At 37.7% G+C, this 17,902-nt stretch overlaps 2 protein-coding genes across 2 annotated transcripts in view; one reads left to right on the forward strand and one right to left on the reverse strand.

Annotated features, from left to right (window-relative positions):
• kmt2bb (lysine (K)-specific methyltransferase 2Bb) overlaps positions 1-8,516 on the reverse strand; it is a 39,167-nt gene extending 30,651 nt beyond the window's left edge. The window contains exons 1-4 of the mRNA XM_079886343.1: positions 8,134-8,516; positions 5,199-5,277; positions 1,593-4,871; positions 1,056-1,255 (exon numbers count right to left, since the gene is read on the reverse strand). Of these exons, the coding sequence (XP_079742469.1) occupies positions 1,056-1,255; positions 1,593-4,871; positions 5,199-5,277; positions 8,134-8,442 (3,867 nt within the window). The 5' untranslated portion in view covers positions 8,443-8,516. The remainder of the gene's footprint in view (positions 1-1,055; positions 1,256-1,592; positions 4,872-5,198; positions 5,278-8,133) is intronic.
• Positions 8,517-9,697: 1,181 nt separating this feature from the next.
• On the forward strand, positions 9,698-12,096 carry psenen (presenilin enhancer, gamma-secretase subunit). Its single transcript, XM_079886402.1, has 4 exons — positions 9,698-9,833; positions 10,237-10,329; positions 10,417-10,521; positions 11,830-12,096. The coding sequence occupies exons 2-4, from the start codon at positions 10,269-10,271 to the stop codon at positions 11,967-11,969; spliced, it is 306 nt and encodes a 101-aa protein (XP_079742528.1). The 5' UTR covers positions 9,698-9,833; positions 10,237-10,268; the 3' UTR covers positions 11,970-12,096.
• Positions 12,097-17,902: the final 5,806 nt, after the last annotated feature.

Consider the following 17,902-nt stretch of genomic DNA (forward strand, 5'->3'; position numbering starts at 1 on the left):
ATTTTAAAATGTAATTTATTCCTGTGATGACAAAGCTGAATCATTCCAATATGCAGCTGCATTTCTCATTATTATCAATGTAGAAAACAGTAGTGCAAGCTTAAAGGGGGGGTGAATTGCTGTTTCATGCATACTGAGTTTTTTACACTGTTAAAGAGTTGGATTCCCATGCTAAACATGGACAAAGTTTCAAAAGTTAAGTTGTACGTTTGAAGGAGTATTTTTGTTCCAAAAATACTCCTTCCGGTTTGTCACAAGTTTCGGAAAGTTTTTTTCGAGTATGGCTCTGTCTTACGTAAGATAGAGCGGAATTTCCTTATATGGGTCCTAAGGGCACTTCTCCGCGGCCGCGCGCGCACTCGCAGACCAGAGAGAGAAGAGAGCGAAAGCAGTACGTTACCTCAAAGCGCTATGCTCGGCTTTTAAGGAAGTCAATGTCACCAAAGAAGTGGGTTTTTGGTTGGCAGGGCAAGACAACCCTGCACAGATTCCCAAAGAACCCAGCGTTAAGGGAATAGTGGATGGAGTTTGTTTTTTCGAAGCATCAACGGAGGTTGTGCACGACTCTTTGTTCCCTGCATTTCGACGATGATTGTTTTATAAACAAAGCCCAGATCGACTTATTTGCAGATCGTCTAATGCTTAAGGATCGAGCAGTCACGGTGAGTAAACTACTTCAAATGTCTCTCTGTGTTGTTGTTAGATCAGTTAGCACAGCTATAGCACACCGCCCACACGGCCCGCCCCCAGCCGCTCGGTTTTTTCCGGAAAGACTCGGTACAGCCAATCTTTCACCTCTAAATATAATAAAACTAAAGACGTTTTGGAGATATGAAGGATGCAATACTACTCTATAGGTACTCAAGATTAACAGGAGATTGAGTGAAAATGAGCATTTCACCCCCCCTTTAATGTTTTTTGTGGAAACTGTCATTTTTGATCAATTGAATGCATCCTTACTGAATAAAAAGAAAATAAAAAAAATCCACATTACCCCATGATAAGATTACAGTTAATCTTAATGGAAAGGTACACATTTAGATAAATGGACTTACCCCAGATGATTTCAGCTGTTTCTGCTGATCTATTTTGATGAGTTGAACCTTGGCTTTCTTGAGGAGGTTGAACATGCGCTTGTTGGCTCCTGTCAGGCGAGGGCGCTGGGTGGTAGTTTTCTCCTCAATGTCAACAGCATGTTTCTGAGTGTCCTCAGAAACCAGTCCTTCTGATTTTGTGAGATGCATCTTATCAAAGTCTGAAAAAGAACAAATGTGTATGGACATGTTGAGACCAAAATACTACCAAGTAGTACTTTCTAACAAACGTTGAAGTTAAGATGAAATGGCATTATTTGACATAAAATACTAAATGGTTGTAGAAACCATGAACTGTGTTAAATTAACTGTTAACTAACAGGAACATTTTAGAAAGAAAATTTGGAAGAAAATTCTTTGGAATAAAGTGAACTGATGATTCATTTATAACGAGACCAGGAATATGTCTTACAACAAGTCTATTCTGGTGTCGTGTATTTTAAGGAAGACAGCATTTATTTATAATTAAAGGTTTAGATAAATAAAATATTTGCCTACCTTTGCATTTATTGGGAAGAGAGATGTCTGTATGAATGGAAAACTCATCTGGCAGGTCATCCTCTTGGATGTCTTTTGCCTGGTGTTGCGCCAGCAACTTGGCACTCAGAGCTCGGACACAGATGGAGACTTTGCGAACAACCCCAGGGGTGTTGAGATCCTCAATCTTGAGTTTTGCTTTTTCCTTCTTCATGTCTCTAAGAGACTTTATTAGACTGGCCCCTTCTTCCAACTCCTTCTTCTGTGTCTTGGCAGGGGATGATACAACTTTGCCTATTTTGTCCTTTGGGGTCTTTTTACACCTTGAGAGACTCTGTTTGAGTTTAAGCTTTTTGTATAACCTAAATTTTGAAGTTTGCGCTTTGAATTTTGAGGATTTTTTCTTCTTTTGGACGGGATCAAGCAACGAGTCCACTGTAAAATCTTTGGCAGATAGCAAGGTCTCCAACTCCTTGTCAAGATCTTCATCAAAGGTATACACATCGTCATTGGCAGGCTCCAGCACTCCCCATTTGAAACCCGGATCTCTGAGTAGCGATCGCCTTTTCCCAGGTTGCTTCTCCTCACTGAAGATCTCAGCATCATCAGGTGATTTAGGTTTTGAGTCCCAAGCGGAAGACAAATCAAGATCAGTTTCACTCACTTCATCTTCATCCTGAGACTGAAGAGATCCAAGTTCACCGCATTCATTGGATTCAGGTTTCTTTGATTTCAGTTGTAGACCAAGCTTCTTTTGGGAGTTCTTGCGGGGAAGATCTGACATACCAAGATCATCCATGAACCTCTTTGGTGTTTTGATAACCCGAGAGGATCGGGCACTAACAACTGGCATTATGAAATGTCTGATGGTTTTCACGAACTTCGTTTTGCTGCGTTGGATGTCTTGATCTTGGTCTGTTTTCACATTCACAGAATCCTTTTCTGCCTGATCAGAAAGTTGATCACCGCTGGCGTTCTCCAACTGCTTGGATAAGAGCTTCGTTTTTTTCCGTCTACCCTCTAATGACTGAAGACTCGAAATCTGTTTCCTCTTGTACTTTGTTGAGAATATACCAACTAGTTTAGACTCTCCTACTTCAGACCCCGTCATCGTTGGGCTATCGTCCCTAACCTCAACCAACTTCTTCTTTTGCAATTTCGGATTTCTTATTCGCCGTCCAATCAAAGACTTTCTTCTACGCTTGACCCGTTTTATTTGCCTATGTGAGGGACGAGGTACCTGTGGGTGATCTCTCACGGAAGGCTCTAAAACTAGAACCTCTTCAGTTTCAATTGATGCTGTCTCAAGTTTTATCTCTGGCTGGGGTTCTGTCCCAAGATAAGGACTGGTTGGAGGTGATTCAACAGTTTGTTCAATGACCTGAGATTCGGCTGCTTCAGGTAATGGTTCTGTAGCTGGTGGAATGGACCTTTTACCTTTTTTCTGCGCAACTTTACTTAAATGCCTTTTTGGTTTGGATTCTACAGGTGCTGGCACTGATGTTGGCGATACTGGCAATTCCTCCACCTGAGAATCAGTTTCAGTTGCAATTTCAGAAGCTGGGTTTTCTTGAGATTCATTCAATTTGCCCTTCCGCCTGCACTTTCGTCTGTAAATTGTCCAGTGATTGCGTCTTGTACGTTTCTTCCGAGCAGTGTTTTGACATAGCTTGTTCCTTACTTTGGGGGCGGGAGTGGTAGCAGTAATTTCCAACACATTCTCAGTCTTTTCTGAATGCTGATGGTCTTCCACTTTTGCAGGTTCTTTTAATTCAGGTGAAGTTGTAACTTGCTGAATTAAAAAGGATTGCTTTAAACTGTTGTTTTTACCTGGTGAGGAGACAACTTTGATTTGAAGTGGTGGAACGCTATCGTTACTTATCAGATCTTCAGGGTCCGTCTGAGTGGCCTCATCTGGATGTGCTTCAGTTGCAATTTCTGACTTTTCAAGAGCCTCCTTGTTTTCCTTTTCTAGGGTCTCCTCAACCTTCTCAATGGCCACAGGGTTCCCTGGGCTTTCAGGAAATAGATCACTGGCAGTGTTTTCTATGTTTTGTAACTCCTGAGAAGAGCTAGCTTCCAAGGAATTGGAAGGAGCAGATATGGATTCTGCTTCTGTAGAAACATCTACTTCCTCATCACATTTAGAAGCAAGTTCAGCCTCTGTGCTGGGGCTTTCACCTGCTTTGCTTGAACTCTCTTGGACTTCTTGGGGTTTGATTTCTTGCAATTTGTTGAGATCATCTTGGACTTGGGAATTTTTGCTTTTGCTTTCTTGGGTTTTGTTTGGATTCTCTTGGATGTGTGAATCTTTGCTTTTGCTTTTCACCAGTGTAAGAGTCCACACAAACTTGCAGCGTTTCTTGCGAGACCGGGCTTTGGGGTTTCGTATTCTGGTCAGTTTCAAACCTGGAATTCCGACAAAGTCATTGTCAAAAGAGAGTTTTTGAGGATCATCAGCTGAGTGGCCTAGATCTTTTGCTGATGGTGAATGAGGCTCCTGATTCCTTTCAGATTCTTTACGATTTTTCTTCTTCTTTTTCTTTTTTTTCTTCTTTGAAGGTGACCTGGATTCATCAATTGTTGAGACCTCCAAAAGCGACTCTGCTAAACTCTGGTTTCCAGATTCCTGTGGAACATTTGAGGACCTTCTGCGTTGTCTCCTAATCACAAGCTTATTTACCTCTGATGCCTCTTGTTCTGACTTATCATCAGGTTTTGGCTCCATAGTTTCATTGAGAGGTGGATTTTGAGACCTTCGAGTTGATTTCCTCAGCTTGAGTTTTTGGTCATTGGTCTCTTTTTTAGGATCTGTTTGTGGTGGGGATTCTAATTTCTTGTCAGCAGATCTTCCTCGCCTTCTGGTACAAACCGCATCCTTTGCCTCACCAGCACTGATTTCACTGGCTGGTTTGTTTGTCTTTAATTTCACATGAGCATTTGAGATTTGGGCACACTCACTCTCTGTAACTTCAGATTTGATTTCCTTCTGTTTTTTACCAGATCTACGTTGGACTTTAACCACTGTCTTTTTGGCCACCAACTTGATTGTGATCCTTGGAGTTGATTGGGTCTCCCGTTTTGTTGACCCCCTTTTTCTCCTGGTGGGCTTCTCTGATCCTCCATCACCACCATCATCATCTACTGATGTGTCCTTTAGAGACTCTTGACTGTGTAGTTGCTGAACAGAACATGAATCATTTTGAGGATCTTCTGAACCTGTGTTTTCCACTAAAGGCGAGACTGGAAGAGTCAGCCTTTGACGTATCCTCCTTGACGACTTTGCTGAAGCACGATCACCTGAAACAGACCATTCAAGATTTAATTTAATTTAATTATATTCATTCCACAGTGGTCAAGTGATTCAAACATGTTAGGGCTTAAGCTCCAGAGAGTATCAAGTGGAAACTAAAATATGAACATGTATATTTTAAATGAGCTATGCCAACACTGTTTGTTCTCGAGTCATTGAAGTGACGCTCTGTTGTACAAGATGAAAAATTACAAAAATTACTTCTTTTTTTTTCACTTAAATCATATGGGATCATTTTATGGTATAAAAAAGCTACAATACAAACACAGACTTTGGGGATTTTCTGAATTATTTGCATTTGAAGCCACACTTACGTTTATATGGATTTCGTCCAGCCCGAACTGGGGCGCTGCTATTTTCGTTTTGAACATCAAATCCTTTGAATTCAGCTCCCTGAAAGTCAAAAAGAGATTTGAATTTAACATGCGTAACTTGTTTCAAGTCTACACTTTACTTGTTTGTTGTCTTTTTACATCATTTACTGTGATATAGTACACGTCACATAAATACACTACAGTTCTAAAGTTTGGGGTCAGCAAGATGTTTGGGATATTTTTAAAAGAAACTAATACTTTTATTTAGCAAGGGGACACTAAATTGATCAAAATTGACAGTAAAGACATGTTTAAATGCTGTTATTTTAAATTGTTACTGTTTTACTGTATTTTTGATAAAATAAATGGAGCTTTGGTGAGCAATGAGCATAAGAGACTTCTTTTAAAAACATTTAAAAAATCTTACAGAACCCAAATTTATCAACGGTAGTGTACATGAAAACGTCAGTTAAAAAGGCTTAACAAAAAGGAAAAACAAGAGATAAAAATATAAACATTTGCATATTTTACCAAATGTTGCTGACGCTTTAAAACAGGTAGTACATATTTTTAAGAGACCACTGAACATTTATAAAGGGGTTATTATTTATAAGCGTTTTGTGGCACTTTTCTGCATAAATGAGCATCATAGGATAGCCGAATGTCTTGTTTAAGATTCACCTTGTCAATAATGTACTGAAACAGAACACCACAACAACAAAGTAATGCCATTTCTGTGTTTGACAAAGATGTAAGGCCTTATTAGAATTAGGCCTTACAAGACTTAAAACACTGAACTGTAGAAGACAGGCTAACTCTCTTGTTTCACACTTCACAGAACACTGTTCATGCTCAAAGACAAAGAAAGAACTGAACTGAAACAACTCAACTATTCTGTTGTGTGAAACAACGCAACTGGAACAACTCTGCCGTTAACCACCCTAGTAAACTTGAAAATAACTGATAAATTATTTAGTATTAAGAAAAAGCCCTCAGGTAAAGTACTGTTTACTTACACACAATCTCTGTTATTTTAACATCTATTTGAAACATAAAAAATATGTCTTTTGATAAGTTTACAAGCAGCATGGTCAAATATATGTCTCTGCACTGACTAATATCACATCCTAAAGGCTACACAATATTACAACAGACAGCATGTTGGCAGAGAGTTACCCTGCAAACTTGTAAAATCTGCACACATTTCTTCAAGTTTACAGAAGTTGTTAACCAAAAACCGAAACCGTAAACCTCACAGAAGCTAATACACAGACAATGGCCCCTGTATCTATTTATACGTATCTACGTAAGTGTCAGAGCGTCTTCAAGCCTTCAAAGTCCACAAAACTTTGACCTTGATCATGTTTTTTCATTTTTTTTTTCAGTTGCAGCTTTCTGCTCAGGAAACACAACACAAGTAACCATAGCACATTACCATGCCAATGATACATGACGCATAAGTGAAACAAGTGCATCAGAAAAAAGCTGCATACAGGGTTCCCATGCCTCTTGACCAATGAATTCATGTGACTTTTCGCATCGTTCAAGATTACAGGATAAGGACTTTTAGAAAGAATTCATACAGTGCACTCACAAAGAGCAATTTCTGGCTAAGGAAAACTACACACATTTCCATGAATTTAACAGGTGTGCAAATCACAGTTTTACAACTCATAATATGTCCAGGTTTTCCATTATCGTGGAAACCCTGTACATAACACTGACCAGCATCAGAAACATCAGTTTTCAACATTTAATAGGCCTTTATGTTGATATGATATAGCTATGCCTTTAAAAACACAACAGTTTTGTCAATTTTATCATTCATTTAGTAGCCTTGTGCACAAGGTTATGATGATGCTTCAGAAAAAAACACTTATATTGCTACAAATGTCCAGTTTTTGATAATTAGTTGTTTACTGTACAAAACCATAGTAAAAAGGCTCACAATTTAAAATCGTCACCTAGCGACACACCTAACTAAATATATATGTGTGATAAAGTTCACATCGGAACAAGACGTGATGTCATTATAAGAATTTATAGAATAATAAAGTTATGCTGGTAATAAAGGTAAGAATACATACCTTAGATATACCATAACCTGGGAAGTATTTATTTTTTATTTTTAATACAATATTATACCTAAAGTCAACATATATAAGGTCTAAAATCTACCAATATAATTATCCATAAATATTATGACTGAAATCTACATACTTTTTACAATTACAATATGAATTTACATAATGTGTTGCTAATATACAGGGGAATCTGGAAACACTGACTAGGGACAGACTAATATACATCATAATAGACAAAGAAGATGCAAATGAAATAAGAAATAAAATATATTCACTGGATTTTGTCTGATGTGTTAAGACAAATCCCACAAAGCATAAGTAACACACAGTGAAAGTCTGTGTCAGCTATGCATTGATAAAGATACCCACATATATATGCATTGACTGCCGTAGAATGACCTTCTAAGCATTAAAGTAACATCATTGTTCTTCACTGCAGGTGATCCAGCAGCACTGAATGCTCTTATCAGCAATCTGTCACAAGAATCAAGTCCAGTAAACTGGGTGCTGCAACTGGTGTATGTGTATGCATAGAAAGACAATATGCACGTGCAAAGAGGATCAGTTAACGCATACAGTGGTGTTTATATGCAGCACCTACAACAGTATGAAATTAAATAAATAAAAATTCAAACTGCATGATCTCTGACCCACAATCTGCTGTGAGCTACAATGCTACAGTAACTGTCCCCTCCCCCTCCGTGTTTTAATGTAACGCTATACGGCAGTCACTGCGCTCGCGCTACTTGTATTCTTATTCCTTCCTATGAAACACGGTCGCGTAAAAACAAGCTCGCGCTGGTGCATTTGATTGCTACAGTAAAAACCGCCAGTTTGAGCCATGCACTCACCTCTTCGCTCCCACTCGAGCTGTACCCAGCCTCTCCCAGGCTCTTGTAGCTCGCCTCTAGCCCGAGAAGGCGCAAGTGTGACTGGTCCTCGTTCAGCGCGAGCACCAGGCAGGTGGGCCTCGGGCCTCCGTTGGAGGAGATCTCGTCTAGATCTGTGCCAGAGCGGCCGAGCTGCCATCGCTTCTCCGAACGCAAACGGCTCCGCGACGACCAAGGCCGACCGGGGAAGCGACCCCGCGCCGCGCCCATACCGCCTGCGCCCACAACGGCAGCCGCGGTTGCTGATCCGCATCCCGCTGCCGCCATCATCGCATCAACAACAACACCGATAGACAGAAACTCAGGCTGCGAGAAGAGGGAAAGCGCTGATGGGAGGGGGGAGGACGCGCGCTGCACTATGGGAACTGTAGGCTGGGAATGAAGTGTACTTCCACAACATCTGGCAAATGTTGAATATACATTATTTCTAATATATCGTTGTTTTATTAAAAAAAATATATATTTTTTTGTCAATATATACAATACAAGAATGGATGTAAGTTGATACATACAAACTTTTTATTTATTTATTAAACCACATAATGTATTTATAATTGTTATTTCTTATTTAATAGATAATAATTATTTCAATCAAATAAAACTGGACTTGTGGGAAAAAATATTATTTGGAATATGAATGATTCTATTGGTCAGAAGAAGTAAGGCCTTGTTTTTAGTGTGGAAAATAATATTGTTATAGTTAATTCCATTCATTTGTTATAACTTTTCAGAGATTTTAACCATTTGAATAGACAAAATGTGTTGAATCAGGTTAATCCTTTTCCATGCATGTATTTTTTTACATCTAGTAAACTATATATTTTTTATTGATTTCACAATCAGCACATTGTTTATGTGTATTTGCATTATTGTAATGCAAAAATAACTAACATACTATTTAAATATTAAATAATATTTAAATATAGTATTTTTAGTATTAGTATTATTAATAGGTGTTTATTTACATCATGTCAGTATTTACTGTTATTTATGCTTTTAAATATTGTTGGATTGTAGTAACAATGTTTTTTACTGTAATACTGTAAAAATAAATACTGTAAGAATAATTTATAGGCAATATAGGCAATTTAAAAATGAAGCATCTGGACACATTATAGAACAGATAATTTTGTGGCGAATTGTAATGAAAATAATGGCAAATAGCAACATATATATGTATAGGCGATACGTCCGCGATATTAATGCGATATGGCTCAGCTTGTCAGTTAACTACGGCTCTTTGTAGTAAATGCCGCTCCATCTGAAAGCAGGTGATGGCGATTTACTACTAATCAAGGAACCGGCTTTACTGAGATGCGCCTAACAATGTCATGCGATATATCGCCCAGCCCTATATATATTGTTTTTTGTGTGTTTTGAATCTGGGGTGAAATGCGACCTAAACGTGTTTTTTTTTTTGGTTTTTTTTGTGACATTCGCCAGTTACGCTATTAGACCAAAGGGTTACTGTATAACCCATGATTTGAATACCAGTCACGCGCTTTACGCCTGTCCTAGAAAACTCCATTAACCATCATGCAACGCCGTAGAGTGACGTCACGTCATAGTTTTCATCAGGAAGCGGAACCATAAAAGTTGTTTCCCCCCTCGCCTTTGTTGTGTTAAACCCTCCGTTTTCTCATCTGAGCTCGGCTGTTAAGGTATCAACCCACCTTCATTACAACAAACGATCAGTTTAAGGTTTTAAAGAAGACAGTCTGACGCATGCGATCGGTTTTTGTTTGCTCGCAGTCCAGTAATGCTGTTTTGACTGAGGTGTAGGTTAGAAAATCCACCTTATTGCTCTGATCATTTTGACTGTTTTCCAAGCAGTGTCTAAATTGTATTGATGATTAGAATTTATGACAAAGCTGTGACGGGGGCTTAAATGCATGATGTTTCACAGTAATCCCCATATCCCTTTAACTGTTACGCGATCATGTGAATCACTGTGTTATGGCAGTACTGTTTTGAATAGGCAGATGGCAGCAATGTTTCAGGATATTGATCAGTTCACTTAGATTTCCGCGTCTGGATTTATCAACGAACTCTTTTTCTTCACAGAAAGCCCACCACCATCACAACAAATCACAACTATGAATCTTGAACGGATTCCCAATGAAGAGAAGCTTCAGCTCTGCAGAAGATACTACCTAGGTGAGCTGTGACAATGGGATATCACGACACGCTTCAATGTTTTGTGTACAAGTGTTATTGTTTTCAATGTGCTCATTTTTTCCTCAGGTGGTTTTGCATTCCTCCCCTTTCTCTGGCTGGTTAATGTGATGTGGTTTTTCAAAGAGGCCTTTTTAAAACCTGCGTACACAGAACAACCACAGCTCAAATCTTGTGAGTATGTGACAATACATGTCATGAGTCACACTTTTTCACAAAACTTGTGTTTTACCGCATTGCTGTGGGTGATATTCTTCCTTACAACTCTTCCCACAACCTGTTTTAAAATGTCTCTTTAAAAAAGTCTAAACTCAGATTTTAAGTCAGGAGGGAGTCTCGTTGCCATTTGATTTGCAAAAAAACCTCCAGAGGATATTCACATTGCAGAGATGAACAAGCCAGAGATGCTGTTCCCTCGCTGGAATTCTTGAGCCGAGTTTGTGTAAACTCCAGTGTGTTTATATGCAAGCGTCGTGATACTTTTAAGGGCATATTTTGAGTCCAGGAAATACTTTAAGGAGTTACTTGTGTTCATCTATCACTTGTGTTAAATATAATGCTATATTTAAGCAATTAGGTTTGAGAAATCATGCTGTATTGTGAATATTGTTCTGCATTATGGTGAGCATTGTTTTAAACAACTGCTAACATATAGTGAATTTATTAACTGATAAAAATGGATATAAGCGTCTGCCAAATGCATAAATGTAAAAAGCACAATATTTCATTAAAACATTATTTTTTTAAGCCAGCTGAGTTGCCCTTTATAGACAGTTAGATGTGTATTACACAAGGGAATAGGTGAATTGCCTTATACCGCATATAGTATGATATATAGCAGGGGAAAAATATCTCAATTTTATTCAGAAGTCCAAACCGAGCAAAAATATGCAATTTAGTACAGTTGCTGATATTTATATGGCCAAGATTCTGATGGCTTGTAATGTAAATCAGTGAGCTCTTTCTAACAGTATAGAAGACTACTTGCATAAAATGCATTTAAATATAGTTGTCACTCCTTATCTCCCAATAATATGTTTTAGTAAGATGTTTAATTTAATTGCTTAGTTTTATGATTGAAGCGGTGTAGTTTTAATTGTGAGGAGCAAAACATATAATGCGATGATTGAGAAATAAATGTTCCTCAACCTGTTGTATCACATTTGATACTCGCATTTAAACATGATGTATGAATATTCAAGTAAACTTGCTTATTGTGCTTGAAATATTACAAACAATATACAAAAATCGATAGATTTCACAGCAAAAAGACACGTGAACTACAACCTGAAGGTTTTTTAATTGTGTTTTATAATTTAGAGGCGTATCAGATATGATATAGTAGGCTTTTGTAAGGTTAAATACAGTTATCCACGACTAATAGAGTTTGCTGTGCTGTCCGTGACATGACTGGTGTACATGCATTTCAGTGTTTGACATCTAGGATGTAATGTGTACTGCTTCTTCTTCCGCCTTCAACAGATGTAAAGAAGTCAGCTATGGGGCTTTTACTGTGGGTGGCCGTGCTGACGACGTGGATCACCATTTTCCAGCATTTCAGAGCACGGTGGGGTGAGGTGGGAGATTACCTCTCCTTCACCATTCCGCTCGGCACAGCCTGATCAGATGGCGCTGCTTTAAAATACCTCTTTTTTTTTTTTTATTCTCCTCCCATCGACATGATGCTCCTTCGCTAATTTGACCACTGTTGTCTCTGTTGTCCATTAATAAAAATTGTGTTTTGCACCATTTCAATTAAAATCAGAAAATTTCCTGCAGTGTCACTGTCTTTATCATGTGAAATACAGAAATATATGAAAATGAACTATTTAAATAATTTAGAAATACAATTTTTTTTAAGCTTGTAAATTAAGACGCAAAGTTTTACCCACTTTTTTTGTCCACTGGTGGAAGATTTTGGGCATTAACAAGCAAAAAAATAAGTCAAATTTGACTTATTTATGTGCATGCAGCATATATGATTCTCACTGTTAGAAATAATATATGTCAAAATGGCTTTCTACCTTGTCTATGTCCAGGTGTGTGATATGATAACTCCATCTAAAACTACTTTAAAAAGTATTTTTGTAATTTTATTATACAAATATAAATTATGATTTTATGAGAAACTACATGGAATATGTGACCCTGGACCACAAACCAGTCACATGTTTTTTTGTTTTTTTTTAATTGAGATCATACATCTGAAAGCTGAATGAATAAGCTTTCCATTGATGTATGGTTTGTTAGGATGACAATATTTGGCCGAGATACAACTATTTGAAAATCTGGAATCTGAGGGTGCAAAAAAATCGAAACATTGAGAAAATCGCCTTTAAAGTTGTCCATTTATGTTCACGATTGTGCTGCATTCACTCACAAAAAAAAAATGTTTTATATATTTACGGTAGGAAATTTACTAAATATCTTCATAGAACATAATCTTTACTTAATATCCTCATGACTTTAGGCATAAAAGAAAAATCAATCAATTTGACCCATACAATGTATTGTTGGCTATTGCCACAAATACCCGTGCGACGTGATGTGATCCAGGGTCACATATTTGTACTTTAAAAATGTCACATGGTAAGAAATCAGTGATGAAAACCTTAACTAGAGCAAAAATATACACTTTTCTTTATACAAATGGATATATTTTAACCTAAAAAAGTGCAACGTTGAAAAGAAAATCTATCTCTCATTTTCCATTTTTAGAGCTTGTTGTGAGTGGAAAATGAAAGCATCAAATGGCCAAGAGGGTTCTAGCAAAATCCACACGCTGAATGAATTCCCTTGTTCTCTTGCTTACTAATCAACACAGCTTGCAATCATTTTAAACCCTCTGCATACCAGACTCTGTAATATCGACGCATGAAGCCTCTGTCTCATTTGTAACCCCTTATAGGCGCCTATTATGAAATTCGATCCAACTTTTGAGCGAACGCTAAGCCCCTCATGGATCTTCTCGGGTGCTGTTTTTAGTCGCCTATAGCCAGTGCACGGACAGAAAGTTCTGCTTCTGCTACCAGCGGATGGCAACAGCAGAAGGACATGTTATCCTCAGCTCCAATGACTTGCACTCCTGCCAGTACACTGGTCATGATTTAAATCCAAGTTCCAGAAAGTACCTTTCGTAGGCTACGTGTGGTCATTAGACAGTTGATGAAGATCCATGTGAAGAAGATGTCCTTAGAAATGAGCTGTGAGTTATTCTGTTGTTGGAGGTCAGCAGTAGGACAATGTGTTTAGTGTGACATAATACTGTTAATATGAATCCATTGGACTGGTCAAATGATTTGACTGGATGTCAAAATGTGTAGATTTTGCTGCCTTTTTACTGAAAGCCTTCTCCCGTAATGTATCAGGCCCAAAACGCTTTCCATCATTAGCTCAGGACTTTTTTTAAATAGATGTGTTTACATTTTAGGATTTGTATTATGTAATGGCATTCAATGTGTTACTTGATAAACAGACTAATAGCGATATGGCATCATGCATTTCTTAGGAATGCCTGCCAACCACATTTCATTAACACTAAGATAGAAAATGCCAACGACTGGCAGGCTGGCAGCGGGAGTGTCCATTCAATATGCAGAATAACTACAATTTCAGATTCTGGAATAGCCTCAAGTTAAATTACTTCAACACTGCTTGAATAAAAGTAACATTCTTTACTTTTTAATGTCAGGTTTAATTTAATTGCAGATTAGCTTGTGTAGGTAAGGAGAAAATGACTAACAGGGTGAGGTCAGCAAAATTGGGACACGTTTTGGTAAACTGTATTAAATACAAATACAGGTGCTGGTCATAAAATTAGAATATCATCAAAAAGTTGATTTATTTCAAGAATTCAACTTAACAGGTGAAACTAATATATTATATAGACTCATTACATGCACAGTGAGATATTTCAAGCCTTTATTTGTTGTAATTTTGATGAATATGGCTTACAGCTTATGAAACCCACAAAATCAAAATCCCAGAAAATTAGAATATTACATGAAATCACACAGTAATTACACAGTAATCCCATGGTCACTGAACCAGGTTTTGGTTATTTTGGCAGTGTGGGCCGGTGCAAATCCTGCTGGAAAATGGAGTCAGCATCTCCATAAAGCTTGTCTGCTGAAGGAAGCATGAAGTGCTCTGGAAATGTCCTGGTAGACGGCTGCGTTGAGTGGACAGCATGGACCAACACCAGCCGATGACATGGCTCCCCAAACCAACACAGACTGTGGAAACTTCACACTGGACTTCAAGCATCTTGGATTGTGTGCCTCTCCATTCTTCCTCCAGACTCTGGGACCTTGGTTTCCAAATGAGATGCAAAATTTGCTCTCATCAGAAAAGAGGACTTTGGTCCACTGTGCTTTATTAAATCCAGAGTCAACGCAGCCGTCTACCAGGACATTTCCAGAGCACTTCATGCTTCCTTCATTCTCCAGCAGGATTTGCACCGGCCCACACTGCCAAAAGAACCAAAACCTGGTTCAATGACCATGGTATCACTGTGTAATTACTGTGTGATTTCATGTAATATTCTAATTTTCTGGGATTTTGATTTTGTGGGTTTCATAAGCTGTAAGCCATAATAATCAAATAAAGGCTTGAAATATCTCACTTTACATGTAATGAGTCTATATAATATATTAGTTTCACCTGTTAAGTTGAATTCTTGAAATAAATCAACTTTTTGATGATATTCTAATTTTATGACCAGCACCTGTAAATCTATTCCACATCCACTATTAATGTTTTAAACAAATGAGGTCTCTTGTACCTTCAAATATGTTTTTTGAAAGAATATGGATGGTTTTTTAAAGGGGTGGTTGATTATGATTTCACTTTTCTAACTTTAGTTAGTGTGTAATGTTGCTGTTTGAGCATAAACAACATCTGCAAAGTTACAACGCTCAAAGTTCAAAGCAAAGGGAGATATTTGCTTTTTAAGAAATCGCTTTTTAAGGACTACAACAAACGGCTGGTAGGGACTACACACATTCCTTCCGGGTTAGTGACATCACCAACCCTAAAATTTACATAAACCCCGCCCCCGGGAACGCGATTTATAGATTATCGAGACAGAATATGCTAATCAATGACTAGAAGACACATAAGCTACATAAATTCATCAACTAACCATTCAGAAATGTCCTGTTGCTTTCTACATGTTGTCACTTCTTCTTGAGTCTCTCCATCATTGTCTGAATCTGGTTTGAACATAAATGGCTAAAAGTTTTAGAAATTTTCAGTGCATGTCTGTGTGAGTGCAAGCTATTGTAGCTCCGCCCTCTGTGCCGGGAGCAGCAGCTCATTTGCATTTAAAGGAACAGACACAAAACGGTGCGTTTTTGCTCACCCTCAAAAATGTACTTTCAACATGCTATATAAAAATATCTGTGGGGAATTTTGAGCCAAAACTTCACATACACACTCTGAGGACATCAAAAACTTATTTTACATCTTGTGAAAAGGGCATTATACCACCCCTTTAAAATATACATAGATTAAAAAAATGATAAGAACCCATTTTTATTCTACAGCCGTTTTCAGGTAAAGTGGGACACACATTTTCATCTAGTTTGTGCTTGGATAATACAATTGCTTGTACAAATCCTTTTTTTTAATAGACATTTTTCAAAATGGAAAAGAATAACTTTATTAAAACATACACACTAGCGGATTGTGTTCTTGTTGTTAATGGTGATGATGATGATGATGATTATGATGATGATGTTTCATGACCAGCTCTGGGTTCCTTTTAAAAAATACTTTGGAACCAGCAATAAACTGCTTTGTATTTGTTTTCAGAAAAAACATTTAATTCCATATCTTTTGCATATTCAAAAGCTTTTTTTGCACATCTCTGCAAAAGAAGCTTTAATATGTTTCCTTCTCAGGCGACTCTGACAAAAATGGTTATCTGCCAGAGGCATGACTACATTGCACTCACAACACCTTTCGCTCTTTTTTTCAAGGGTGGATTTTGGAACACACCATGACCTGGCCAAAAAACAAAGTCAACGTTCCTGGCCTGTCTCCCCTCTCACCTTGTACCTAATGGCTGTGTTTTCCCATTTTTCCCTTTCTGCCTAGAGCTTTGTGACATTTTCTGTAAAACAAAACAACATTTGCATTATCTTTTATTTTATATGATGTCCCACTTTAGTTGAATACTACTGTCCCATTTTATCTAACACGTTAAGGTAAATTGGGTCAGTAACAAAACTTGATATTTTTTTTTTAAATAGAACGAATAAACTTGCACATCATTGCATAAAATGTAATTATCTCATGAACAGATGTAATAAAATGTATATTGTATTGAAATGCTGTTTGTATTAGAATTTAAACCTTGAGTAGTATCCACAGCCGCATGGTTTATATTTGACCAATCAAACGATGATATTCAAATTAAGTACTGTTGTGACAACATTTCAAGACAAACCACCATAATCGCAATTGTTTTAAAAGAGCACTAGCCTACACCAAAAAGATTATTTGTCCCATTTTAGCTGAGTCTCACTTTTGCTGAATTCACCCCTAACTAACCATGGTTTTATAGATTTACCATGGATAAACATAGATAAACCATGGTATTCAAAGTAAAACAAATGGTAAGCAATGTGGCAAAAAAACATGGTTACTACCCCAGACAGCAACATAGTGTCAGCCCAGATACGGCCCGCATCTGGTAGGGTACGCGTGGATTCCACATGTAGGCCTACCAGATGTGGCCCGGATCTGGGTCGACACAATGATGCTGTCTGGGACACTTTTACTACAATAGCCTAAAACCATTTTCGTTTGCAAGGCAAGCAGACAAATAACAACAAAAACAATGTTAACCTGTTTTCACAAGGCTGTATGTCAGACTCAGGTAACTCTATAGCCTAAGTTTTGAGTCAAAAGTCTAAAATGTGTGTTATCTACAGCAGTGTTTTGTTGTTTAATTTTCGACATTTTAAAAGAATTTCAGTCAGTCAATTTCGTGTCTCCAAATTGTACAATTGGCCCCCCAACACAAACATTATAATTTTTTTTTTTTTTTGTGATGTAGGCTACTTGCGAAATATAAAAAGTACAATAAAGTGAAAAAAATAAATAAATAATAATAATAGGATAGGCTACTGACCGCGACCGCTGATTTTTATTTATTTAGGCCTATACTGAAAGTGCTTGAAAACTTTACTGGAAATGTAAATACTCGCTCTCATATAGAAAAAGAATGCATTGCATACTTTTAAGACCCCTCTTTTTACTTTTTGACCCTCACGTGCTATGTCATGTGGACCAGCGCGGATTGCACTCTTTCCTACTTATTTATAGCCGGCCACACACACACACACACACACACACACACACACAACGACCTTTTGACATTGAATAGTCGCACATTCAGTTTTTGAATGTCTCTCTTTGCTTAATATAACAGGCAAGGTGATGACAGAGAAGGGAACCATTTGAATGAAGACCATCATGTTCCACATCGAATCATTACATAATGTGGATATCATGGGAATAAGGGGAGGGGTTAAATCCTACTCCTGTC

This window comes from Squalius cephalus, assembly GCF_949319135.1.
Source record: "Squalius cephalus genome assembly, chromosome: 11".
NCBI lineage: Eukaryota > Metazoa > Chordata > Actinopteri > Cypriniformes > Leuciscidae > Squalius > Squalius cephalus.